Here is a 27522-nt window from a genome sequence, read left to right as displayed (position 1 = left end):
GTGAGTTTCTTGGGTGGTGAAGAAATGGAAGGATTGCATATCACCTGTCAGCTCTTGCTCAAGGGCTACCCTGATGGCCAAATTACTCGTGTCTGTCGTGATGGTAAGCTGGGTAGCTGGTGTAGGGTATTCCAGGGAAACAGGCATCGTGAGACATTCTGTAGAACAATCAAACGCCATTTGTGTCTCTGTAATCCAGACAAATTTCCGTTTCCCCTTTGTCTGTGGGTCCACAATGACTTCACTGAGGGTTGCTTGAACCTCCATGGCATGCAGTATCAGAGGTAAAACATTGTCGATGCCCAGGTTCTGGTGAAGGTCATGGTAGGTTCGAGGTGGTGGCAGCTGGCAAACAGGTTCGGCATGGTGTATAATGTTGGTTTGATCCCATTAGCTCTGAGGGTGTATCCAAGAAATGTTACCTCTGGCTTCCATAACTGCGATTCTTCCTCATTGAAAGTCATCCTTGTGTTAGAGAGGGCAGTGAGAATGAGTCTGAGACGTCATTTGTGGCTCTGAGAATCAGTGGAGAAAATTAAGATATTACCTAAGCAAGCATAACAGCAATCAAGCACCCCATAAATAATTCGTTGCCATGCTTGAGCTGCATTTTTGAGTCTACAGGGCATGACAAGAAGCTCTAACAGGCCAAAGAGTGTAATAATAGCCATCTTCATCATCTGGGAGCATGAGGATTTGATAACAGGTCTTTCGACTATCGATCACACCCCGTGAGTGAGTGCATGAAGTCTTAGATGTTTGGCACAAGGTAGCTGTCATGAATCATGCAGATGGCACCACAGAGCTGGACAGAACCATCTTTCTCAGGGACCAATTTCATGAGAGAGGCTGAAGCACTATCTGAAGAATGAATGATACTGAAGTGCAACAGTTCATACACTGCCATCTTAGCTGCAAAAAGGATAGCAAGCACAAGCTGCCACACACTGTGATGAATGGGTCATATTGATGCAATGCTTCATACCATTCCTGACATGACACCGATAGAGCCTAACCCACAGTGTGTTGTGTGGGAGATTGGAATGTGTTAGCTGAACTGGGAGGAATGGGATGACCCAGAATGCACTGTGGGCAGTTGCTGTCACAGTGGGTCCTGCAAGGCTGCTTCATCAGGCCCCCAGATGTTGGGGGCATGGTTCGATTGTCCATGGTAGTCACAGCATGTGATAGACATCAGAGTCGCTTGTGTGTATAGTAGTGTGAGAGGCTATTCCTTTATTTATTGGCACAGGTCATCGTTAGCAAAGTGTAGCAGCTATGAGTCATAAACAATCACTTAATGGAAGCAGCAACCGAACATGATAATGTTACAATTGATGTGAAACCCATTCTCAGTAGAAATGATCATATAATTCTTGGAGTGCAACTAAGGAGCAAATTTTCGAAACATGTAATGTCACAGAAAATAAAATTTACAGGAGAAGCAAAAAACTTATACTGCAAAAAATAATTTATCAATTTTTTCAAATTTTACACGTTGCTGATAAAAATGTGTTTGTTACAGGGTAAATCTTTTCTTTTACTTCCAAGATGTGATGACTTTTAGCCGAATTGTGGTTTGTTGTTTACTATTGGACAATATGCCTTTTGGTGTAAGCTACTGTAGACACCGTGCATTTTGATTAGTTTTCAGTAACATACAATGGAAAATACTTTTACTTTTTTGAAATTTCCCTTTTTATTGTTCAATACAGCACTTCAATATCAGAAGTAGAAACAAAAACATAAAGGTGCTTCATCTCCAATGGTTTTCCCAAGAACAGGCTCCTCCTCTAAACAATCACAAACAATATCTTGGGCAATGAGTTTTGTACAAGAAGTGCTGCTAATATTGTTGGAAAACTTGTGTCTTGTTGTATCTCCAAATTTTTCCAAATCTGAGGAATACTTATTTTTATTGCCTTTCATTTCTTGTTTAATCCTGTTCAGAGTTGACACTTCAGATCTATTATCAACTTTGTATAATTGTATTCACTTTGCCAAGTGGTAAAAGACACTTAGAAGGATCATTAGAAAAGTCAATAATGTGAGTTTGATGTTCACATCAGTTACCCTTTTACTATACTGTATTTCTTCAGATGAATCATTTTCTGACCACTGATCCTGTATATAGGCTTCAAATTCTTACAAAGGTTCTTGTAATAAAGTATTTCCCAATCTTTCCCTGAAATCGTTGTTTTATTCATTTCTGTATAAACTTCCTGGCATGAGTTTGGATTCAATATTTCTGAAATTTTGCAGTGTTTCTTTATACTTGGCCAAAATCTTAGTCCACAGGGAAAAGGGAGTGTCCTCGAATTGGAAAGCAGAGAAATACATCAGTCACAGGCATTGAGGATTCTCTTCTAACTAAAAAAAAAAAAAAAAAAAAAGTGAAAAGCAGTTTAAAAAATATGCATCCATTCTTTATTATACTCTCCATCTAGACAGAATAAAGTTTCTACATCTGATTTCAGTATATGTAACAGTCAGAATAAAAAAATATATATAAAAAACCAAAAAAACAATACTTTAATATTGAAAAGGAATGGCGTTTGGACAGTTAACTGGCTTCACTTCAGTCCACCAGTCTTAAATTGCACTCAGCATTGCTTAATAACACAAATAAAATAAACCAATGGACTTAATGTGGTTTGATTCATTCATACTAGAGGAGAAAATGTTATTGTTGCATCTGCTATTTTTCAAAGTTCTTATTGAAGATTTTAAAACACCTTTTGATGGGATCTAATTGTAGAAGTGTGTACAGTGGGTCAGAAAATATGATTCAATATCAAACTCAAATTTGACCACCAGTGGACATTGCACACTTTGAAAAGTTTCTCCTCGTCTGTTGTTGAAAGCAGAAACAGTAGTGTGTAATAGATTGAGTAAAGAGCTGATCAGTGAGAGGGAAAAATTCAGCATTAACAACAAAAGCTATGGAAACCAAAATGATCTGAGATCTGAGAATAATGAGCTGAACTGCGGGGTCTACATAGTAAGAATAAAGGAACTAAATGAAAACCCAAAATCTGCTGCAGAAGAAGAACCCATATCACTGCAAATAAATCCAAATGCAAAACCAATGATGAACGGCTGCAAATTGACATCTCCACAGTAGATATGAAATAAATAATAGTCCAACAACTGTTGCGGAAGAAGAGTCAAAATCACTAGAATTTAACCCAAATATAAAACCAATCAATCTGATACATAGCAACAGTTACATATAGGAGCAGGAAAAGCCAAGTGGAATAGTTGCTATGATAATTTCAGTAAACAGAAAGTTGGCACTTCTACATTTGGCCAGTGATTTTCTTTATGGTATGGACAAAGGAAGGAAAAAAGCTGGAAGTTAAACATTAGCGATAAAAAATATGGACATGATAATGAAATAGAGGCTGAAAATTTTATAATTATGGAAAAAGAAATTAATTTCAAAATTCTGCAGTACCATTTGCAGTACCTTAGCTATAAAAAATTATAAACATTTGCAAATGAAACATATTGGGACAAAATGATTGTAATTGAATATGGATTAAAAAAGAATGAAGTATGAAGTTTCACCATAAAGTATGTTCTTGTAAACTATTTCTGCAGATCAGAGTGTAAGGGTGGGGAAGTAATAATATTTGTCAAAACAGTTGCGAATTCTGATTCTAATTTATATACTCTACAAACAGAATTTTGCAATAATTTTGGGCAATTATGTGAAGTATATGGAAGCAGGAACTCACAAAGGAAAGACAGGAGAGAGAGATCCTATAATTTCAACCACAAAATGTTGGGGAAAGAACAGTGGGCAAACACTCTTCAAGCACAAGGAACAAAGGAAAAATCCAGTGATTTTCAAGGAATTATAACACATTTCTTCACTATAGCATTTCCAAAAACAAAGACAAAAAGAAAAATTCTCTAAAATTATCAGTGGGTAATGAAGTAAATGACAAAACTGAATGCTACATTAAGAATAATAAAATGATGGGAGAGTACTGAAATTTTCAAAATGTACCAGAAAAAGTATAGACAATTGATAAAAAATGGCAAAAGCTAAATCAATAAATGTGATAACTTCAAAATCAACAAATAAAGTGAAAACAGATTGGGATGTAATTAGCACCAAGAGAGGTAAAAAAAATATACACAGAAAAAATGAAAATATCATAGATAAAACAGAAAGTGACAACATCCTGAAAAATAACTACATACATACAGTAGAAAATCTAAAATATGGACATAATGGCCAAGGAAGTCATCAGATGACAGTTACAGAAAACCAAAGTCACTCGCTGTTCTTGAAACTAGGAACTAAAGAGGAAGTGGCAAAGGTTATGAAAAAGCTAAAGGCAAAGAAGTCTGCTGGACATGATGAAATGAAGGACATAGCTTTCCCGATAAAGTATAATGTAATAACCCCAGCACAATATGGATACCAGAAAGGAAGATTAACTTAAACAGCAAATGAATCCTTAACAGAATTCATTAATTCATTGTTCATGTCTTAGATAAAAGGGTGGTAATTCCTAGAGTTTCCCGTGACTTATCAAAGCCATTTGACACAATTAATCATGCAATTCTACTAAAGAAATAACAGAATACTTGTATCTATGTGCTCGCAGCAGACTGGATACATTCATCTAAGTAACATGAGGCAACAATGTATTTGTCAACAATGTACAGACATATGAAATAAAAATTAGATGTTCTTGCTGATATTATTGCGCTAAATGTGGCTAACAGTTGAGAGATTTGAGATGAACACTTTATATCTGTCGCTAATACAGCACAGCAACTCATGGGGAATGAGCTAACTATTAATTTGAAAAAAACTTCACGTGTAGTTTTCAACAATAAACAAAATGAGGAACAATTGAATGTATTATTGGATGGAAGGACTGATGCTTCAGTTACGTGTTTAGGTATAATAAGAGATAATGCGCTAAAGTGGAAACAGCAGGTAAAGAACAAGTTAAGCCCAGTACTATATGCAAGAAAACAGCTGACTCAGTACATACGTCAAGACCTCATGTGCACTGTCTGTCACAGATTTTTTGACCATATATGCAATACGGAATCACAGTATACAGGAAAACTACCATCACAGGAATGAAAAGAATATTCAAACCACAGAAAAAAGCATTTAGATTATACTGAAGAAAAAAGCAAAAATAATCTTGTAGAAATTGTTTTGAGGATCTTAATATTTTAACATTTGCATCACTGTAAAATATTCAAGAGTACTGTGACTGAATAACAAGATTCCACAAAACTGGATACCAATGATGCCATTTATTTCCATAAGACAAGAAACTGAAAACAGTTGCACTGGCCTTTCACACAGACGAGATTTTTTAAAAAGAATCTTGGTACTCTAGAATCATATTGATACAAGCATTGCCAAGAGAATTATAAAGCATCAAAAGTGAGAAGACTTTCTGTGCAACCCTAAAAAAATTCTATAGTGTAGCAGAGTACACAAGCTGAGATAAAATTGCTTATTTGGCCAATGAATAATGAATTTTAGTACTGAGAAGTGAAGTAGCATTAGGGTGACAGAGTACATGAGCTGAGATAAAGTTGCTTCTTTGGCCAGTGAATAATGAATTTTAGTAATGGGAAGTGAAGTAGTGTTAGATCTAACTGTTCTATTGAACCAGTCAGGTACAATCAAAGATGATAATACAACAGAAAATTATATTTTTTAAACCATTACATCATTATGCACTGGTTAACATTACATGTTGTGAAATACTGCATTATACAGGGTGGTCAGAAGTAGTCTGAATAGTTAGTATTGGTGTTGCTGGGTGGGTTGTACTGGGAAATAATTGTTAAGAAAAAAATTTGACACATTGCACTGTTTCTGGGTTAATTAAGCACTTCAGTTAGCCAATTAGGGCTTTGCACACACAAATTCAAGCTGCTTGCCAGAGACGGTGTCGCCAAATGTGTTCTTTGTTTGGTTTCCTAAAACCAAATGACTGAATACAAAAATTAGACATTGGATGGTAGTAAGGATTGAACTCAGGCCAAAGGCTGAGCAGTCTCATGTGCTACCAACTATGATATGAGAACAACTACATTAATTGTATCTGGTAAGCTACTTTAATTTTTGACTAACTTCATTGCTAATTAATTCAAAAACAGTGCAGTACACTGAAATTTTTCCTTAAAAATTATTTCTCAGCACAACATACCCTGCATCAGTCTTATATATATTAGATGATGTGTCCTGCATTCCAAGTACAGAGCAGTAATTTATGGGAGCAAAAAATTAAAATCACAATTACAAAAATGCAGAATGATGAAATCATCTGTGTCATTTATGCCATGAAAATACAGTCTTCTATTTTGTTACAAATACTACATTATTGCAAGTTCTGATGAATTTGGTATGCCATCTTCATTTTTCCATAGTTTTACAAAATTAGGTCAGTAACTTAACCAAGCTCAACATTGTCCAATCTGTTTATGTGGATGGCAATATACACTCTAAGAAAAAAAAATTATACACCACCAAGGAATTATCTGAATGGGACAGAAATCAGTAGATGCTATATATATGTACACACAAACAAACGATTGTAATTAGTCGATTTATTCAAGAGAAAGAGGGTCACAAGTTAAACCCATCAATAAGGGGCTGACCCACCTCTGGCCCTTGTCCAAGCAGTTGATAGAGTTGTTGGATGTCCTCCTGACAGATACTGTGCCAGATTCTGTCCAATTGGGTCATTAGATCATCAAAATCACAAGATGACTGGAGGGCCCTGCCCATAATGCTCCAAATGTTCTCAATTGGGGAGAGCTCCAGAGGCCTTGCTGGTCCAGGTAGGGTTTGGTAAAAACAAAGACAAGCAGTAGAAACTCTCACTGTGTCTGGATTGGTAGTATCTTGTTGATATTTGAGCCCAGGATGGCTTGCCATGAAGGACTACAAAATAGGGCATAGAATGCTGTTGACATACCACTGTGCTGTAAGGTTGCTGTGTATGACAACCATGGGGGTCCTGCTATGAAAATACTATGCTCCTAGCTGTTGGGCTACATGACAGGCAACAGTCATTTTGTATCCCACTGCTGTCCACGGCATATCAGGGCACTTCATCAGTCTAGAATCTCAGTGAATGGAGTAGAATTTCTTCAGTGATAAGTCCCAATTCAAACTGAGCCCTGATGACCAGTGATAATATGTCTGGAGATGCCCTGGACAGTGGTGTACCACCAACCTGACTGTTGCCTGCCATATGCCATAGCAACCAGGAGTGATGGTCTGGGGTGCCATTTCTATTCATAGCAGGAACCCTTTAGTAGTTATCCATTCAGTATACTGCACTGTTTTTGAGCTGTATGTTGATGATATTCTATGCCCAATTTTGTTGACCTTCAGGTAAGCCACCCTGGGTTTACATTTCAGCAAGATAGTACTCACCCACACACATTAAGAGTTTCTACTGCTTGTCTCTGTGCTTGCCAAATCCTACCTTGTCTAGCAATGTCACTGAACATATCAACAATTGAGAACATTTGTAGCATCATGGGCAGGACCCTCCAACTAGCTCAAGATTTTGATTATCTAATGTGCCAACTGGACAGATTTTGGGACGATATCCCTCAGGAGGACATCCAACAATTCTGTCAGTCAATGCCAAGCTGAATAACTGCTTGCCTAGTGGCCAGAGATAGACCAATTGTTATTGACTTGCTCAATTTGTAAAGCTCTTTCTCATGAACAAATCAAGTTATTCTGAAATTGTGATCATTTGTCTGTTTGTATGTATATGTAACATCCACCAGTTTCCATCCCATTTGGATAACTTCTTTGTGATGCATCTTCTTTTGTCTTAACATGCACAGTGATGGTAAGAATAAATAATTACTGCTAATTTGGTGACATCTGAATGAACACAGCTATGGTTTGGTAGCAACTGACTGTAAATGTTGGGCACTAAATGAATATTGCTTGTCTGTGTCTAACTTTGGTGGTTGCCTACCAGTGACTGCTCTGTGGCACTGACAACAGTGCATATTTACAGAATCATTTAGAAAAGTTTCTACAAAATGTTAAAAAAAGAACACTCATTTAATAATAATATAATAGATATGAATTTTACAAGTGCTTCAGCCCCTTACACATCTGGTAATGACATTATTTTGTGTAATTATATGAACAGTTTACAAATAGCTCTAATGCTGGCTTCTGGTTTGATGAGCAGATTTTTGAGAAACACAATTTCCCCCTTTTTGCTAATGAAACTAGACAAGTTTTTTTTGTAGAAACCAGAATGTTGTTTTTTCAGATATTTCCTTCAGTAACAGGTTGACTTAGTAATAGTAATAGTATACATTTTAGCTTCAGAAAAATTAAAGATTTCAATATGGTAATGTTGGTTTTTTGAAATGTGTACCATTTGAAATAAGAATAATCTGACCGTGATATTTCTTAAATGAAACTTTTGAGATTAGAAAAAAAATTTTCTTTTCAAGTGTAATAGCCCTCTAATAAATGTCAGTTTTTGTCAAACCTCACATTTCATCACAATGAACTTCTCAAGAGGATAAATGCAACATAATTGTTCATTTGTATGACTATTTATTAAAACATTCTTGTAAGATTGTAGAATGAAGGCTTTCACGACCGGGTGACATGGCTGTTGATATACTTTCCGGGATGTGAGGTCGTGGTCCAATAACTTTTCTGCTCCTTACGTTTCGTCCAGGACTGCGCTGGACTTCCTCAGAGGCGCTGCTCCGCTGAGTCTTGCCGAATCAGTCGGCAAGACTCAGCGGAGCAGCGCCTCTGAGGAAGTCCAGCACAGTACTGGACGAAGTGTAAGGAGCAGAAAAGTTCTTGGACCACGACCTCACATCCCGGAAAGTATATCAACAGCCATTCTTGTAAGATCCATACAAAGTTCAAGTTAATATTACAAAAAGTGAGAGCATAAACAATTTGTGTACATGATAAATATGTTATGCTATAATTCTGTTCAGTAGTGATATAGCATTTTTAATGTATGGAGTGGGCAAAATAAATTGTTCAGAAAATATGTTTTTCAGTGTCATGTGCTGTGTAATTATGCATGAGCACCATTTTGTACTGCATTCAGCTGGTCACTGCACATGTTTACTCCTCTGTCTCTCACTCAAATGTAATGAGACAGTGAAATACTTGCGCCATAGTGTGCAGGAAATGTGCATGCACAAACAAGTGATGGGAACTGATTGGTCCATTGAAATCACTATTTCAACATTTTCTGTGATGAGCAGTTCTACAGTTCATTAACAAGGGTCAGTTCCATGTCAGTCTTATAAATATATTCTGGCCCAGTTTTATTATGCCCACCTAGTTGTGATTGTTTGAAACCCAGTTGACAGTATATGACATTTGTTTTTGATGTAGTTTCAGAGAGACAGTGAAAGACATGGCACCAAAATACAAATTATTTTACTTTCCAATCAGAGTTATTGCTGAGCCAATTCGATTCATTTTGGCATATGTTGGTGCTGAATATGAAGATATTAGAGTTGAATGGGCTGACTGGCCAAGTCTTAAACCAGGTAAACCTATGACATATATCATGCAAATAGCAGTGAGTTTTAGCCTTTATACCAGTGTACTACGCAGTTGTAACATAATGCGTAAATTATTACAAAAGCCATACATGTTGATGTAAACAAATAATTAAAGTTTCATTGAAATAAAAATACACATTGCCTAGGAAGTTACTGTATCTCCATTTATAATACAATCTTTGTTGTATCAAGATATCAAATCAGACAGTTTCTTGGTGTGTTTCTGCAGCATGAACTACCACACTGCTCCAGGACAAAACTTCAACTTACTCATCAGATCAGTTTGTAAAATGTGGGAGGCACTATAATGCCAAGAAAGTTTCTAAGTTGCAGTTAATATATTGTTGAGATGTGGATCCAGGAGTGAAAAGTACCCCAGATATCAAACCATTGTTTGTTAATGTCCATTATTTGTTGTCAAGCACAATGACAATTTCACTCCACGAAGTCCCAAATTATGTGCTGATACAAAACAGCTAGAATTAAATGAAAATAAGCAAAATTATCTCAGGAACTTGTCAAATTATATATCAATGAACTGTTACTAGTGTTCATTATTGCTTGAGGAATTGGCAGATAAGGTTATTTTAGAAATGTTTTTCCAGTTATTATATAGATCAAAATGCAGTCATAAATTAATGGGGTAAATGAATTATTATCAAATATCTTGACTGATACGAATTAGGAACAGCTTCAGCTGGGTCAGTTTTGGGAAGTTGTAGATACCAAAGACATCCTTCTTTAGACATTATGAATAAACTTTCAATCAGAAATTTTCTTGACTAAACGGTTATGGTAACTGTCACAGCACTTTTCCCTAGCACTACATTAAGCACTACATTCCAAGGTATTGTTTCCTTCAGTCAAACTATGATATTGCAGTGCCTGTGTTGTTAAGAAGAACTGTGCAATGTCCATCTAGACATGCATGCATGTCAAAGGAACAGGCACTACAGTGGCTACAGCCATTATGAAAAACATGAAATGTATTCACAGTTGCAAATATAAACAACCATCAGCTGTATTGGGGAATGACAGCAATTAAAATTTATGCCATACCAGGACTGAACCCAGATTTCCCCCTTACATGAGCGGTTGCCCTAACTACTTTGGCTGTCCTTCCAACACCTACAGCCATACCCCAACTTCCATACGTCATGATTTCTGCATCACAATCTGTACTTGTACACACTTTGTGTAGTTCCCATACAGGGGAGGACATCTTAATTGAAAATTGCTGCCCAATATCAATGGATAAATGCATTCCAGTGACTGTAGTGTTAAGAAGAATGGTGCAATGTCCCTTCAGACATAGAAGAATGGTGCAATGTCCCTTCAGACATGTATGCATGTCCAAAGAAACAGGAATTGTGGTGACTACAGTCACTATGAAATGCATAAAACGTATTCACAGTTGTGAATATGAACAACCATCACCTATATAAGAGAATGATGGCAGTGAAAATTTTTGCCAGACCCGAATTTGAAACTAGGTTTCCAGTTTTATGCCAGTGGTCATTTTAAACCACTTTGGATATCCATGCATGTCCAAAGGAACATTGCCTCATTTTTCTTAACAACAGAGGCACTCCAATAGTGTATTCATCTGCCAATACTGGGCAGCAACTTTCAACTAAAATATCCTCTTCTGCATGGGAATTAAATAGTGTATGTACAAGTACAGGTTGTGACACAGAAATGATGATGTATGGAAGTTTCTGCCTGGTTATCCATGCATGGGTAACCAAACCAGTTAAGGCAACCACTTGCGTGAAGTGGGAAGTGCAGATTCAGTCCTTATACAGCTAATGGTTATTTGTATTTGTAACTGTGCACATGTAGCAGCAGCTGCCGAGCTGAGAGGATGCGCAGCAGAGCAGCAGCAGCACTTGTCTGATAAACTGCAAATTAATTTAGTCTTTGTTTTTTGTTCACATGCTTCTGCAAAGAAATGAACTGTACGAGTGTATTTTACTGTGTAGATTAGTGGTTAGAAAATTAATCGTAGTTTTTGTTATTGCATAAGTCTTGCGAATATCCATCCTAGTTGGCTTTCTAGTGTAAATTTTCCCATTGACAGAAACTCTGTCATGCCACTGAGTTTTAATCTTGTGCTAGTAGGCAGTTTAGATCAGTGCATTCTAGTTTGACTATTTATCTCACGCAGTAACTTTACGGCAAACAGGATTTGTAATAACAGGTATCTGTGAATACATCAACTTCAGTAGAGAAATTTATTTCTGTTTAATGGCATGTGGTCTCAGAGTACAGTGAGAAATCTGCACAGCAACTTTTAGTGTTACTTTATTCTCCTTCAGTATATTTTCAAACTCAGTAGCGCCATTTGAGACCTGGTATCTATTTTATACACAGTATGATATGGTTAGGGCTGTGCATGTAGTGAGTGAACACAAGGAGAGTTGGCTGCTGTCCATAAACAGCTGGAAGCTGCATTGGCTACCATCGACAAGCTTCTAGCTAATGCTCAAGGTTGCGGTGAAGTCGGGGCAGCAGTGACGAGACCTGCGACACATTTGGTGCCACTGAGATCCCTTGGTGGCTGGGGCATTACTGCAGTTTCCAACACGCAACATCTGACCGGTCCGTCCTCACTCCAGAGTGGGTGGTAGACAGTGGTGGGTTTGCATGTCACTGGGCGGAAGGCGAAAGAGGGAGCAGGCCATGCAGCTGGCTTCCTACATCTTAGCAACAGCTACGAGGTGCTACCCAGTGTTGATGATAACTCTGAGCCAGCACTGGATGTCTCTCCTGTTGGGTCAGTGGTCGATTTTCCTGCCCAGTCTGGACAAGTACAGAGGATGGGTATGCTAGTGTTGATGATAACTCTGAGCCAGCACTGGATGTCTCTCCTGTTGGGTCAGTGGTCGATTTTCCTGCGCAGTCTGGACAAGTACAGAGGATGGGTATGCTAGTCATTGGGAGCTCCAATGTTAGGCAGCTGATGGAGCCCCTCAGAGAGACAGCAGGCAAGACAGGAAAGAATTCCAATGTACATTTGGTATGTTTACTGGGAGGTCTCATCCATGATGTGGAGGAGGCCCTGTTGGAGTCTATCAAAGGCCCTGGCTGCAACTAGCTGCAAGTAGTGTCCAAGTCAGCATGAATGATGCCTGCCACTTGGGTTCTGAGGCCATCCTTGACTCCTTTTGTGGCTGGCTGATTTGGTGAAGGCAACTAGTAATGCATGCGGCATGCAGGCTAAGCTGTCTATTTGTAGCATCATACCCATGGTTGATTGTGGTACTCAGGTTTGGAGCAGAGTGGAAGGTCTAAACCAGAGGCTCAGATGGCTCTGTGATGGTATCGGATGTGAATTTCTCGACCTCTACTATCAGGTGCAAAATTGTAGGGTTTCCCTTAGTAGGTCAGGCATGCACTACACACAGGAAGCAGCTGCTAGGCAGTGAAGTACATGTGGTGTGCACATGGGACTTTTTTAGGTTAGAGAACACCTCCCTTGGGAGTAAAGACTATTTGTCTGTCAAATCAGCCACAGTGACCTCAAAGAATCATGGTCCTCACAGATCAGAGATAGAAAAGATTAATATGATTTTAGTAAACTGCAGGAGTATCCAAGGAAAGGTCCCAGAATTAGTATCGCTTACTGAAGCTTATAATGCACAGATAGTATTGGGAACAGAAAGCTTGTTGAAACCAGATGTAAATGACAACGAAACCCTAAGTTCAGAGTGGAATGTTGATCATAATGATGGTCAGTCGCCAATGGTTGTTGTTGTTGTTGTTGTTGTGGTCTTCAGTCCTGAGACTGGTTTGATTCAGCTCTCCATGCTACTCTATCCTGTGCAAGCTTCTTCATCTCCCAGGACCTACTGCAGCCTACATCCTTCTGAATCTGCTTAGTGTATTCATCTCTTGGTCTCCATCTACGATTTTTACCCTCCACACTGCCTCCAGTACCAAATTGGTGATCCCTTGATGCCTCAGAACATGTCCTACCAACCGATCCCTTCTTCTAGTCAAGTTGTGCCACAAACTCCTCTTCTCCCCAATTCTATTCAATACCTCCTCATTAGTTATGTGATCTACCCATCTAATCTTCAGCATTCTTCTGTAGCACCACATTTCGAAAGCTTCTATCCACTTCTTGTCTAAACTATTTATCATCGATGTTTCATTTCCATACATGGCTACACTCCATACAAATACTTTCAGAAACGACTACCTGACACTTAAATCAATACTCGATGTTAACAAATTTCTCTTCTTCAGAAACGCTTTCCTTGCCATTGCCAGTCTACATTTTATATCCTCTCTACTTCGACCATCATCAGTTATTTTGCTCCCCAAATAGCAAAACTCCTTTACTACTTTAAGTGTCTCATTTCCTAATCTAATTCCCTCAGCATCACCCAATTTAATTCGACTACATTCCATTATCCTCATTTTGCTTTTGTTGATGTTCATCTTATACCCTCCTTTCAAGACACTGCCCATTCCTTTCAACTGCTCTTCCAAGTCCTTAGCTGTCTCTGACAGAATTACAATGTCATCGGCAAACCTCAAAGTTTTGATTTCTTCTCCATGGATTTTAATACCTACTCCGAACTTTTCTTTTGTTTCCTTTACTGCTTGCTCAATATACAGATTGAATAGCATCACGGAGAGGCTACAACCCTGTCTCACTCCCTTCCCAACCACTGCTTCCCTTTCATGTCCCTCGACTCTTATAACTGCCGTCTGGTTTCTGTACAAATTGTAAATAGCCTTTTGCTCCCAGTATTTTACCCCTGCCACCTTCAGAATGTGAAAGAGAGTATTCCAGTCAACATTGTCAAAACCTTTCTCTAAGTCTACAAATGCTAGAAACATAGGTTTGCCTTTCCTTAATCTTTCTTGTAAGATAAGTCGTACGGTCAGTATTGCCTCACGTGTTCCAACATTTCTACGGAATCCAAACTGATCTTCCCCGAGGTCAGCTTCTACCAGTTTTTTCATTCATCTGTAAAGAATTTGCATTATTATTTTGCAGCTGTGACTTATTAAACTGATAGTTCGATAATTTTCACATCTGTCAACACCTGCTTTCTTTGGGATTGGAATTACTATATTCTTGATGTCTGAGGGTATTTCACCTGTCTCATACATCTTGCTCACCAGGTAGTAGAGTTTTGTTAGGTCTGGCTCTCCCAAGGCTGTCAGTAGTTCTAATGGAATGTTGTCTACTACCGGGGCCTTGTTTCGACTTAGGTCTTTCAGTGCTCTGTCAAACCCTTCACGCAGTATCATATCTCCCATTTCATCTTCATCTACTTCCTCTTCCATTTCCATAATATTGTTCTCAAGAACATTGCCCCTGTATAGACCCTCTTTATACTCCTTCCACCTTCCTGCTTTCCCTTCTTTCCTTAGAACTGGGTTTCTATCTGAGCTCTTGATATTCATGCAAGTGGTTCTCTTTTCTCCAAAGGTCTCTTTAATTTTCCTGTAGGCAGTATCTATCTTACCCCTCGTGAGATAAGCCTCTACATCCTTACATTTGTCCTCTAGCCATCCCTGCTAGGCCATTTTGCACTTCCTGCCGATCTCATTTTTGAGGCGTTTGTATTCCTTTTTGCCTGCTTCACTTACTGCATTTTTGTATTTTCACCTTTCATCAATTAAATTCAGTATCTCTTCTGTTACCCAAGGATTTCTACTAGCCCTCGTCTTTCTACCTACTTGATCCTCTGCTGCCTTCACTATTTCATTCCTCAAGCTACCCATTCTTCTTCTACTGTATTTCTTTCACCCATTCCTGTCAATTGTTCCCTTATGCTCTCCCTGAAACTCTGTACAACTCTGGTTCTTTCAGTTTATCCCGGTCCCATCTCCTTAAATTCCCACCTTTTTGCAGTTTCTTCAGTTTTAATCTACAGTTCATAACCAATAGATTGTGGTCAGAGTCCACATCTGCCCCTGGAAATGTCTTACAATTTAAAATCTGGTTCCTAAATCTCTGTCTTACCATTATATAACCTATCTGAAACCTTTTAGTATCTCCAGGGTTCTTCCATGTATACAATCTTCTTTCATGATTCTTGAACCAAGTGTTAGCTATGATTAAGTTATGCTCTGTGCAAAATTCTACCAGGTGGCTTCCTCTTTCATTTCTTAGCCACAATCCATATTCACCTACTACGTTTCCTTCTCTTCCTTTTCCTACTCTCGAATTCCAGTCACCCATGACTATTAAATTTTCGTCTCCCTTCACTACCTGAATAATTTCTTTTATCTCATCATACATTTCATCAATTTCTTCATCATCTGCAGAGCTAGTTGGCATATAAACTTGTACTACTGTAGTAGGCGTGGGCTTCGTGTCTATCTTGGCCACAATAATGCATTCTCTATGCTGTTTGTAGTAGCTTACCCGCACTCCTATTTTTTTATTCATTATTAAACCTACTCCTGCATTACCCCTACTCGATTTTGTATTTATAACCCTGTATTCACCTGACCAAAAGTCTTGTTCCTCCTGCCACTGAACTTCACTAATTCCCACTGTATCTAACTTTAACCTATCCATTTCCCTTTTTAAATTTTCTAACCTACCTGCCAGATTAAGGGATCTGACGTTCCACGCTCTGATCCGTAGAATGTCAGTTTTCTTTCTCTTGATAATGACGTCCTCTTGAGTAGTCCCCGCCCGGAGATCCGAATGGGGGACTATTTTACCTCCGGAATATTTTACCCAAGAGGACGCCATCATCATTTAATCATACAGTAAAGCTGCATGCCCTCGGGAAAAATTATGGCTGTAGTTTCCCCTTGCTTTCAGCTGTTCGCAATACCACAACAGCAAGGCCGTTTTGGTTAGTGTTACAGGGCCAGATCAGTCATTCATCTAGACTGTTGCCCCTGCAACTACTGAAAAGGCTGCTACCCCTCTTCAGGAACCACACGTTTGTCTGGCCTCTCAACAGATACCCCTCCATTGTGATTGCACCTACGGTACGGCTATCTGTATCGTTGAGGCACGCAAGCCTCCCCACCAACGGCAAGGTCCATGGTTCATTGGGGTGGTTTGTTTATCACAGTAAAAAATTCAATAAAATCTAGTGAGGTTATCATGGATTCTGAATGTGAATTAATCTGGATGAAACTGAGTATCAAAGAATGGTTGCAAATGGTGATCAGATGCTTTTATAGACCACCTGGGTCAGGCTCTGTAGTTGTAGAGTGCTTCAGATAGAACTTGCAGAACATCATTAGTAATTTTCCTGATCATGCTGTTGTAATAGGGGGTGATTTCAACATGCCAGGTATAGATTGGCAGTGTTATACCATCAAAACTGGTGTCAGAGATAGGGAATCATGTGGCATTGTTCTGGATGTCTCGTCTGAGAATTACTTTGAGCAGATAGATAAAGAACCAGCTCATGAGCATAACGTCTTAAACCTCGTGGCAACGAATAGACCTGAACTTACCAAATCAGTTAACACAGAGGAAGGTATCAGTGATCATAAGGCTGTGACAGCATCTATGACGTCGGGTCCTACAAGGAATGTTAAAAAAGATAGGAAGATATCTTTGCTCAGCAAGGGTGACAAGATACAAATTTCAGAATATCTCAGCAGTCAGCATCAAGTACTCGCCAATGAGGATGAAGATGTGGAGAACAAGTGGAAAAAATTCAAAGGCATCGTTCAATATGCCCTAGACAAATATGTTATGAGTACGGTTTTAAGGGATGGGAAAGACCCACCATAGTGTAATAGCCATATCTGGAAAAGTGTTATATAAACAAAGAGCACTTCATCGCAGATTCATGAGAAGTAAAAACCTAGCTGACAAACAAAAGCTGAATGAAGTGTAAATGAGCATAAGGAGAGCAATGAGAGAAGCATTCAATGATTTTGAAAGTAAGATGTTATCAACTGACCTGAGTAAAAACCCTAAGAGATTTTGGTCATATGTAAAATCAGTAAGTGGGCCAAAATCATCTATTCATTCTCTTAGCGACCACACCGGCACCATAATGGAAGATAATAGAGAGAAGGCCGAAATACTGAATTTGGTCTTCCGAAGTTGTTTCACTGTGGAAGATCGTAACACTGTCCCTCCTTTCAATCATCGTATGAACATCAAAATGGTATGTATTGAGATAACTGATCATGGAATTGAAAAGCAGCTACAATCGCTTGGTAGTGGAGAGGCTTCAGGACCAGATGAGATACCTATAAGATTCTATAAAGATTACGGCAAAGAAATTGCTCTCCTTCTATCGGTAATTTATCGTAGATCATTTGAGCAACGAAAGGTACCTAATGACTGGAAAAAAGCACAAGTCATTCCCATTTTTAAGAAAGGCCATAAGACAAATCCACCCAATTATAGACTTATAACGTTGATGTCAGCTCTTGGAAAATGAACATCTCCTCTATAAAAATTAACATGGATTCCGCAAACAGAGATCCTGCAAAACTCAGGTCACTCTGTTCCTCCACGAGATCCACAGTGCAGTGGACAACAACGCTCAGGTTGATGCCATGTTCCTTGATTAAGGAATTTGCCATTTAAAGAAAAAATGTGAGATAATGGAGTAGTGGAACAGACCTGCGATTGAAATCAACACGCCACTCTTAACGGAACTAAATTGACAGGTGTAAAGGTAATATCTGGGGTACCACAGGGAAGTGTGATAGGACCTTTGCTGTTTACAATACATATAAATGGTGTAGTAGAAAGTATCAGATGCTCTTTAAGGCTATTCACAGCTGATGCAGTTGTCTGTACCAAAGGAGCAACACCAGAAGATAGTCAGAATTTGCAGAATGACCTAGAGAAAATTGATGAATAGTGTTGCCTCTAGCAGATGAACCTGAATGTAAACAAATGTAACATATTGTGCATACACAGGAAAAGAAATCCACTATTCAGCTACGCTATTGATGACAAACAGCTGGAGACAGCATCTGCCATAAAATATCTAGGTGTAATGATCCAGTGGACCTTAAGTGGAATGACCATATAAAACAGATAATGGGAAAAGCAGACACCAGATCAGATTCATCAGAAGAATCTTAAATGTAACTCATCCATGAAAGAGGTGGCTTATAAGGCATCGTTTGCCCGATTCTTGAGTATTGTTCATCTATCTGGGATCACTATCAGGTATGACTGATAGAGGAGACAGAGAAGATACAATGAAAAGTGGCACATTTTGTCACGGGATTGTTTAGCTGGGAAGAGAGTATTATTGCAGATGTTACAAGAGAGGCGTTCTGTATCACAGAGAGATTTACTATTGAAATTTCAGACAGCACTTTTCAAGAGAAGTCAGACAACTTATTACTTCCCTCCCACATACATCTCGTGTATTGACCACGAGGAGAAAATTCGAGATACTAGATCCAAACAGAGGCTTACCAACAATCCCATGCACTATTTTCGAGTACAAAGGGGTTGGAGGGATCAGATAGTGGTACTGAAAGAACCCTCAGCCACACACCATTAGGTGGCTTGTGGAGTATGATGTAGATGTAACTACAAATGCAATTCACGTATTTCACAAGGACTGTAGCCACACCAGGACTCGTTTCTTTTGCTGAGTATGCTTGTACAGCGGGACATTCCATGATTCTTCTTTACAGCACAGGCATTGCTATACTGTATTTATCTGCCAATACCAGGCAGCAGCTTTCAATCAAAACATTCTCCCCAGCATGGAAATTATGCAATGTATGTACAAGTATAGGTCGTGATGTAGGAATGATGACATATGGAATTTTGTGTCTGGCTGTGGGTCATGCTTGGATAGCCAGAGCAGTTAAGGTGACTGCTAGTGTAATGTGGGAAATCTGGATTTGAGTTCTAGTCCAACACAAAGTTTCATTGTTATTCCCTTATACAACTGACTGTTGTTCATATGCACATCTGTGAATACATTTCATGTATGTCAGTCAATGTAGACTGCAAGAGATGACAAAAAACAATTCTGACTGTCTGTTGTGACAACTGTTCTTTCATTGCATTACAGCTTAACAGATACATTCATTGCTCATCAGTGTGGGATCCGTACCAGGTCGGGTTGACGGAGGAGATAGAAAAGATCCAAAGAAGAGCGGCGCGTTTCGTCACCGGGTTATTTGGTAACCGTGATAGTGTTACGGAGATGTTTAATAAACTCAAGTGGCAGACTCTGCAAGAGAGGCGCTCTGCATCACGGTGTAGCTTGCTGTCCAGGTTTCGAGAGGGTGCGTTTCTGGATGAGGTATCGAATATATTGCTTCCCCCTACTTATACCTCCCGAGGAGATCACGAATGTAAAATTAGAGAGATTAGAGCGCGCACGGAGGCTTTCAGACAGTCGTTCTTCCCGCGAACCATACGCGACTGGAACAGGAAAGGGAGGTAATGACAGTGGCACGTAAAGTGCCCTCCGCCACACACCGTTGGGTGGCTTGCGGAGTATCAATGTAGATGTAGATGTAGATAATTATTTTTATGACAGTAACTTTGATATAATGTCCTAAATTTTTAATCATCGCCATTGGCCACAACTGGCATCAGTTTTAAACTATACTGTTGCTGATGTCATTATGATGAAATCCTTTTACTCAACACTATGCAAAATAAGTTGTATAAAACAAAATTATGAAGTATTTATGAAAAGAAAATATGATACAATGCTATTTGAGAAACTATGATATTTGTTCAGTAAGACATTGTTCATTAGTAGTAAAAGGCCATAACAATTCATCCATTTTTGTCTGGGCATTCTAAGGCCTCTGCCAGCATTCCTCCATTCTCTAACTGTGAATCACTTTGTTCTCTTCCTCAGACTACTTTATGCTACTGTTATTCTGTTTGCTGTATTCAGTCCTCCATTTATAATTCTTCCTTCCTAAGAGTTGCTGATTCTGTCACTACTTGTTCTCCTACATTGTTTTTTTTCCAAATTTTTCTATGGTTTGCCTCTTTCATTCAAGCAGTTGTCTTTTTTGTGCGAATGTGCTTTGTAGTCTGCCTGGCTAGACTTTTTCCAGTCATTCTGAATGTATGTCCAAAGAATTATCCATTTTTCTGCATCCTTTTTTAGTATTCTGGAATATTTCAGCTTTACTTTTTATATTTTAACCTACAAATCCCCGTCTCAGTAATTCTAATCTATCTGCCTTACAAATTCATATGACACTGAAGGGGCTTGAGTAATACAAGTAATAGGAAGAATAGATTAAAAAATCTACTCACAGAAGGAGAACACACACATATAAAGGTTAAGGAAATCTGCAAGCTTTTTGAGCCAGTGGCTCCTTCTTCTTGGCAAAAGGGTTTAAGGGGATGCAAGAAGGATAAGGGAAAAGGACTGGTAAAGTTTAGGAAATGGGGAGAGTTTGGAAGAGTTACCCAGAACCCCAGGTCAGGAAAGATTTACTGGACACAATGAGAAGGAAAGACTGATTCTTGGAGACTGCATCAGATGAGATTTAACTTACGAGCTTAGAGGTGGAAGATAGGGTAATAGGCAAGGCAGAGATTACTGACAAAACATTAAGCAAGAGTTAATAAAATCATGTAACAAAGCAAGTGGTTGACTTCCATCTGTCATGTTTTTCTTCCCCCCAAAGTAATCTCATTTCTCTCTCTCTCTCTCTCTCTCTCTCTCTCTCTCTCTCTCTCTCTCTCCTTTTTTTTTCCCCTGGATTATCATTCACACGGAAAGTGCACGGCACATAAAAATCTTGAATACTGAATCAGGGCTTCTCCAAATTAGCTTTATTATCTGTTACATTCCTTTGGTTATTTAGAATCTGTTAGTGTGATTAGTTTGCCTGATAGCTGTGATAATCAGAAAATACCAGTAATTTGAAATCATTGTTCATATGTAAACATACACCCAATTTCTAACTTCACAATAAAGTAGATCAAAAAGGTATATAAATAAAAATTCCTACAGCTGATGATGAAAATATTTTAGCAACATTTGCACTCATTTAATTTCAGAGTAGCTAGCTTCTACAGTTAAAACATTGTTACTGCAATAAAAGCCAATATTTAGGCAAACTAGTTAGCATAATTCAATAGAAATGATTTCTGTATCTAAAAGTGCACATTAAAATGAATATCTCTCTACTGTTTGGGTATATAGAAATGTAAATCTTTAATTGTAATGTATAAAAGTCAGTGAACACCAATAGCTAAAGTCAAGTCTAATAATTGTAAATTTATAAAGAAGCTATTCCAGTCAGACTGTGGAATGTTATGAAATGAGCCAGGTCTGTGTTCAAAAATACAGGGTAATGTACAAGTTACAAGTCAAAAAATGTGCTGCGTGTTATCTACATTCCATATCTGGGAGATTAGTGAATGATTCAGTGACTGTTTTCAATAACAGACTGTGAACTTCTAATAGTTACTTAATGTACGCATCATTTCTGTATCTATTTGACTGTTAGATCTGAAAGACAAAATTTTAAGAGTATTATTTTGTGACTGTGTTGGTTATTTGCTTGTCACAGGCAAAGTTTTTGTCATTTTAGTGTTACGTTACTGCACTCATCATGTTATAGGACATGAAATGAGTGTGGTATGTGGCAAATCTAAGGTGAGACTCAAACTGACCATAAGCCGTAGTTCAACCAACATCTACATGCAATTAAAATACATGACCTGCAAATCTGGTATGGACCACATTGTTAGTGGAAAATTGTTCCCACCATCAACTTTCCAGCCAGATTCGATGGAGGTGCAGCTACCAAAGACATATTAGGAAAGGTAATGATCATGCCACAAGTAGGAATCTAAGGGCACTGCATGTGGCAGAGGTAGCAGAGGGAGGAAATATACAGGGTAGAAAATAAAAGACATAGAAAACTAAAAATGAGTGCAGAAAGGAATAGTTACTGAGAAGAAATGCTGAGACCGAAGAAATTGACAAAAATTAAGACCAGGTGGGTAGTAAAAACCAAAGACACATTGTAATGCCAGTTCCCAACTGCAGAGTTCTGAGAAGCTAGTGTCTGGGGGAAGAATCCAGTTGCCTTGTGTAGTGAAACACACACTGAAGCCACAACTCGCATGTTGTAGAGCATGGTATGCAACAAGATATTGTGATTTGCCAGTGTACACCCTCTGTGTATGTTCATTCATCCTGACTGATAATTTGGTGGTAGTCATTCCACTGTAAAAGGCTGAACAATGTTTACATAACAGCTGGTGTCTGACATCATTTCACAGGCATCTCCCCCTTTGATAGTGTATGTTTTGCCAGTTAGAGGACTGGTACATGTGGTGGTAATAAGGTGCATAGGGCAAGCCTTGCACTGGGGATAGGCACAGGTTCTGACCTGTCTACCCCTGCCCCTCCTGCCACTCACACATACAATGCACTTAGCTTTCCATTCTTATTAACTATAGCATTAAGGTATTATTGTTTTGTAATGACCTCCGTCTTGCTTATTGCCCTATCTTCCACCTCTAAGCTCTTAGGTTTTAAAATCTCATCTGGTGCACTCCCCAGCTACCAAACTTCCCTAGTCATTCCATCTTGTAATTCTCCTCTGACCTGGGTTTCCAAACTCTCCCAATTTCCCAAACCTCACCAGTTTTTTTTCATCCATCTTCCTTCCTCTTCAACACTTCTGCCAGAAGAAGGAGCTGCTGGCTCCAAAAGCTTGCAAATATCCTTAACTTTCATATGTATGTGTTCAGTTTGACATCAGTTATTGATTTTCGTACTCAGGTGGTACATGACAGGTAGATAATGTTTTTATAGACCAAGATAAATTTAATCAAATAAAAGCTTTTCCTGTTAGGTATGGTCTGTCTCATCATGATGCACAGCTAGTTTACAGTATCACATAGCTCCATTCAGTAATGCAAAACAGTCCTCCAAAATAGTGTGTTCTGATAACGATTTAACAATTGCAGATTTCAGGGAAAGCTTGCAACAGTTAGACTGGGTAGAGGTGTATGGGAAACCTGATACTTAATTAAAATTTAACCTATTTCATGATACCTTTGTGAGTATTTGAAAACAGTTTCCCTAAGAAAACAGTGAAACATATTGTAAGAAACCATCTAAAAAGCCATGGCTTTCTAAAGGGATAAAAATATCTTGTAAACAGAAAAGGGAAATGTATCTTATAGCTAGAAGGAGTAATGATCCAGAGACAAATATTATAAAAACTACTGCAATGTATTAAGAAAAGTTATTAAAAGTCCAGAAGTATGTGCATTATATCTGAGATTAGCACCTCTGATAAAATTAATCCAGTTTGGAATATTGTTAAAAAGGAAACACGGCAACTGAGAGCACAGGAAGACTGTACTTCCATCAAACAAAATGAAAAGTTTATTAACAAAAAGTCAGAAGTAGAAAATATTTTTAATAATCATTTTCTATGGTTGTAGAGAAAATAGGATCCAGCTAGTCATTACAAAATACTGTATATGGAAGAGGCAATACCTATGCAATTTGATAAAATTGAAACTCAGCCCACCTCTCCTACTGAAATTAGGAAAATAATAAATTCACTCAAAAGTAAAAGCTTGCATGGAATTGATAGTATTTTCAACAGAGTACTAAAAGCTTGATCCCAGTAGATAAGTAGGATTCTCGGTCACATATGTAGTAGGTCACCGAAACATGCCATTTTTCCAGGTAGACTGAAATATGCTATTGTTAAGCCATTGCATAAAAAAGGTGACAGGTCTGATGCTAACAGCTATTGCCCAATCTCAGTTCTGACAGCTTTATCCAAAATTCTTGCAAAAGAAGACTAGTTTCACATATCTGTAAAAATGTAGTACTAACAAAATGTCAATTTGCTTTTCAGAAAGACTTTCAACAGAAAATGCTATATATGCTTTCACTGATCAAATATTAAATGCTTTGAACAACCAAATTTTTTGTGATCTCTCAAAGGCTTTAGATTGTGTAAATCATGAACTACTTCTAGATAAGATTAAGTATTGTGGTATGAGTGGGACAGTGCACAAGTGGTTTAATTCATATTTAACTGAAAGAATGCAGAAGATTAAAATTAACAGTAAAGATAGTCTGCAAAAATTAGCAGAGTTCTCTGACTGGGGAAGTATCAAGAATGGGTCCATTATTGTTCTTAATATATATTAATTACTTGCTACTCTATATTCATGGCGATGCAAAGCTAGTTATTTTTGCTGATGATACAAGTATAGTAATCTCACCCAACAAACAGGAATTTGCTGAGGAAATTGTAAATGTCTTTCAGAAAATTATTAAGTGCTTCTCTGTCAATGGACTTATTAAATTTAGAGAAAACACAGTATATGCAATTCTGTACAGTAAATGGCATAACACTGTTGGTAAATATGGACTTTGAACAGAAGTCTGTTGCTATGGCAGAATATTCAAAATTTCTGGGTGTATGCATTGATGAAAAATTGAATTGGAAGAAACACATTGATGAACTGCTGAAACAGTTTGGTTCAGCTACTGATGCTGTTAGGGTCATTGCAAATTTCAGTGATAAACATATTTCAGTAAATTTGCCTAATATGCCTATTTTCATTCATTGTTTCATACAACATCATATTTTAGGGTAATTCATCATTAATAAAACAAGTATTCAGTGCACAAAAGCATGTAATCAGAATAATATCTGGAGCCCACCCACTGTGACTTACCAAACGAGAAAGCACTGGTAGATAGACACAATAAAAAACACACAAACACACACACAAATTTCAAGCTTTTGCAACCCAAGGTTGCTTCATCTGGAAAGAGGGAAGGAGAGGGAAAGATGAAAGGATGTGGGTTTTAAGGGAGGGTAAGGAGTCATTCCAATCCCGGGAGCAGAAAGACTTACCTTAGGGGGAAAAAAGGACAGGTATACACTCGCACATACACACATATCCATCTCTGCCCAACCTCTTTGCCTTTACATATGTGTGCCTGTGTCCGTATATGTGCGGATGGATATGTGTGTGTGTGCGAGTGTATACCTGTCCTTTTTTCCCCCTAAGGTAAGTCTTTCCTGATGAAGCGACCTTGGGTTGCGAAAGCTTGAAATTTGTGTGTGTGTGTGTGTTTGTGTGTTTTTTATTGTGTCTATCTACCAGCACTCTCTCGTTTGGTAAGTCACAGCATCTTATATAAACATTCCACGTGGGGAAAATATATCTTAAAACAAAGATGATGTGACTTAACGAACGAAAGTGCTGGCAGGTTGATAGACACACAAACAAACACAAACATACACACAAAATTCAAGCTTTCGCAACCAACGGTTGCTTCTTCAGGAAAGATGGAAGGAGAGGGAAAGATGAAAGGATGTGGGTTTTAAGGGAGAGGGTAAGGAGTCATTCCAATCCCGGGAGCGGAAAGACTTACCTTAGGGGGAAAAAAGGACAGGTATACACTCGTACACACACCCATATTCAACCGCACATACACAGACACAAGCAGACATTTGTAAAGGCAAAGAGTTTGGGCAGAGATGTCAGTCAAAGCAGAAGTACAGAGGCAAAGATGTTGTTGAAAGACAGGTGAAGTATGAGCGGTGGCAACTTGAAATTAGCGGAGGTTGACGCCTGGCGGATAACGAGAAGAGAGGATATACTGAAGGGCAAGTTCCCATCTCTGGAGTTCTGACAAGTTGGTGTTAGTGGGAAGTATCCAGATAACCCGGACGGTGTAAAACTGTGCCAAGATGTGCTGGCCGTGCACCAAGGCATGTTTAGCCACAGGGTGATCCTCATTACCAACAAACACTGTCTGCCTGTGTCCATTCATGTGAATGGACAGTTTGTTGCTGGTCATTCCCACATAGAAAGCTTCACAGTGTAGGCAGGTCAGTTGGTAAATCACGTGGGTGCTTTCACACGTGGCTCTGCCTTTGATCGTGTACACCTTCCGGGTTACAGGACTGGAGTAGGTGGTGGTGGGAGGGTGCATGGGACAGGTTTTACACTGGGGGTGGTTACAAGGGTAGGAGCCAGAGGGTAGGGAAGGTGGCTTGGGGATTTCATAGGGATGAACTAAAAGGTTACGAAGGTTAGGTGGACACGGAAAGACACTCTTGGTGGAGTGTGGAGGATTTCATGAAGGATGGATCTCATTTCAGGGCAGAGCCACTTCTTCATCCCCTCAAGCCCAGAACCTCCCACAGAAGTACTACAAAAGTGCCCCACTTGTGACAGGGTACTTTCCGGGACTGGATCAGACTCTGAATGTGGCTCTCCAGCAGGGATACGACTTCCTCAAATCCTGCCCTGAAATGAGATCCATCCTTCATGAAATCCTCCACACTCCTTCACCATCATGGTGAAGCTAATTTTCAGATGAATGTTGTACAGAAAAGTATGAAATTTATGTAGCCCTTCCCTGTTGTGTGGCCATACAACAGATGTGTCATCCATGTGTTGATCTACAGAAGACATGATGATACTCCAGTGCACAGAGTTTATCAGGAACCTACCAAGACCTAGTTGCCATTTGACACCACCATCTATCCAAGCCACTCTGAACATTACATCTTCACATGCATTCCACATTAGTGACAGAAAGAACATGTGGCCAAAGCTAGACATTTCATTATGCAATTGAAACCATATACTTTGAAGCTTAGGAAATGAATTTGAAAATAAGATCAGATTGTTAATCCAAAGTTAGATTCTTCTGCCATTGGGGACTGGTATACCTGCAATCACATACATACTCAAGGTTTCTTGTAAATGAAATGAAATTATCGAGTGGCATTGAGGCCGGGAGGCCTCGTTTGGGAAGTTCGGCTGCCGGGTGCAAGTCTTATTTCAGTTGATGCCACATTGGGTGACTTGCACTTTGGTGATGATGAGAAGATGATGAGGACAATACAATACACAGAAAATCTCCAACCCAGCCAAGAATCAAACCCACGCTTGTTGCATGGTAGGCAAGCACGTTACTACTCAGTTAAGCAGGTGGACAAGGTTTTTTGTTACTACATGTCACT

The 27522-nt window shown here is 38.8% G+C and overlaps 1 protein-coding gene across 1 annotated transcript in view; it reads left to right on the top strand.

The window, feature by feature from the left end:
- The window catches only part of LOC126455506 (glutathione S-transferase-like), a 61102-nt gene that overhangs the window by 15285 nt on the left and 18295 nt on the right, over nucleotides 1–27522 (top strand). The window contains exon 2 of the mRNA XM_050091257.1: nucleotides 9407–9564. Coding sequence (XP_049947214.1) covers nucleotides 9429–9564 — 136 coding nt within the window. The 5' untranslated portion in view covers nucleotides 9407–9428. The remainder of the gene's footprint in view (nucleotides 1–9406; nucleotides 9565–27522) is intronic.

Source organism: Schistocerca serialis, chromosome 2, assembly GCF_023864345.2.
Source record: "Schistocerca serialis cubense isolate TAMUIC-IGC-003099 chromosome 2, iqSchSeri2.2, whole genome shotgun sequence".
Classification (NCBI taxonomy): Eukaryota; Metazoa; Arthropoda; class Insecta; order Orthoptera; family Acrididae; genus Schistocerca; species Schistocerca serialis.
The sequence above is the reverse complement of the archived record's forward strand: the minus strand, read 5'-3'. Positions and strand labels throughout refer to the sequence as shown.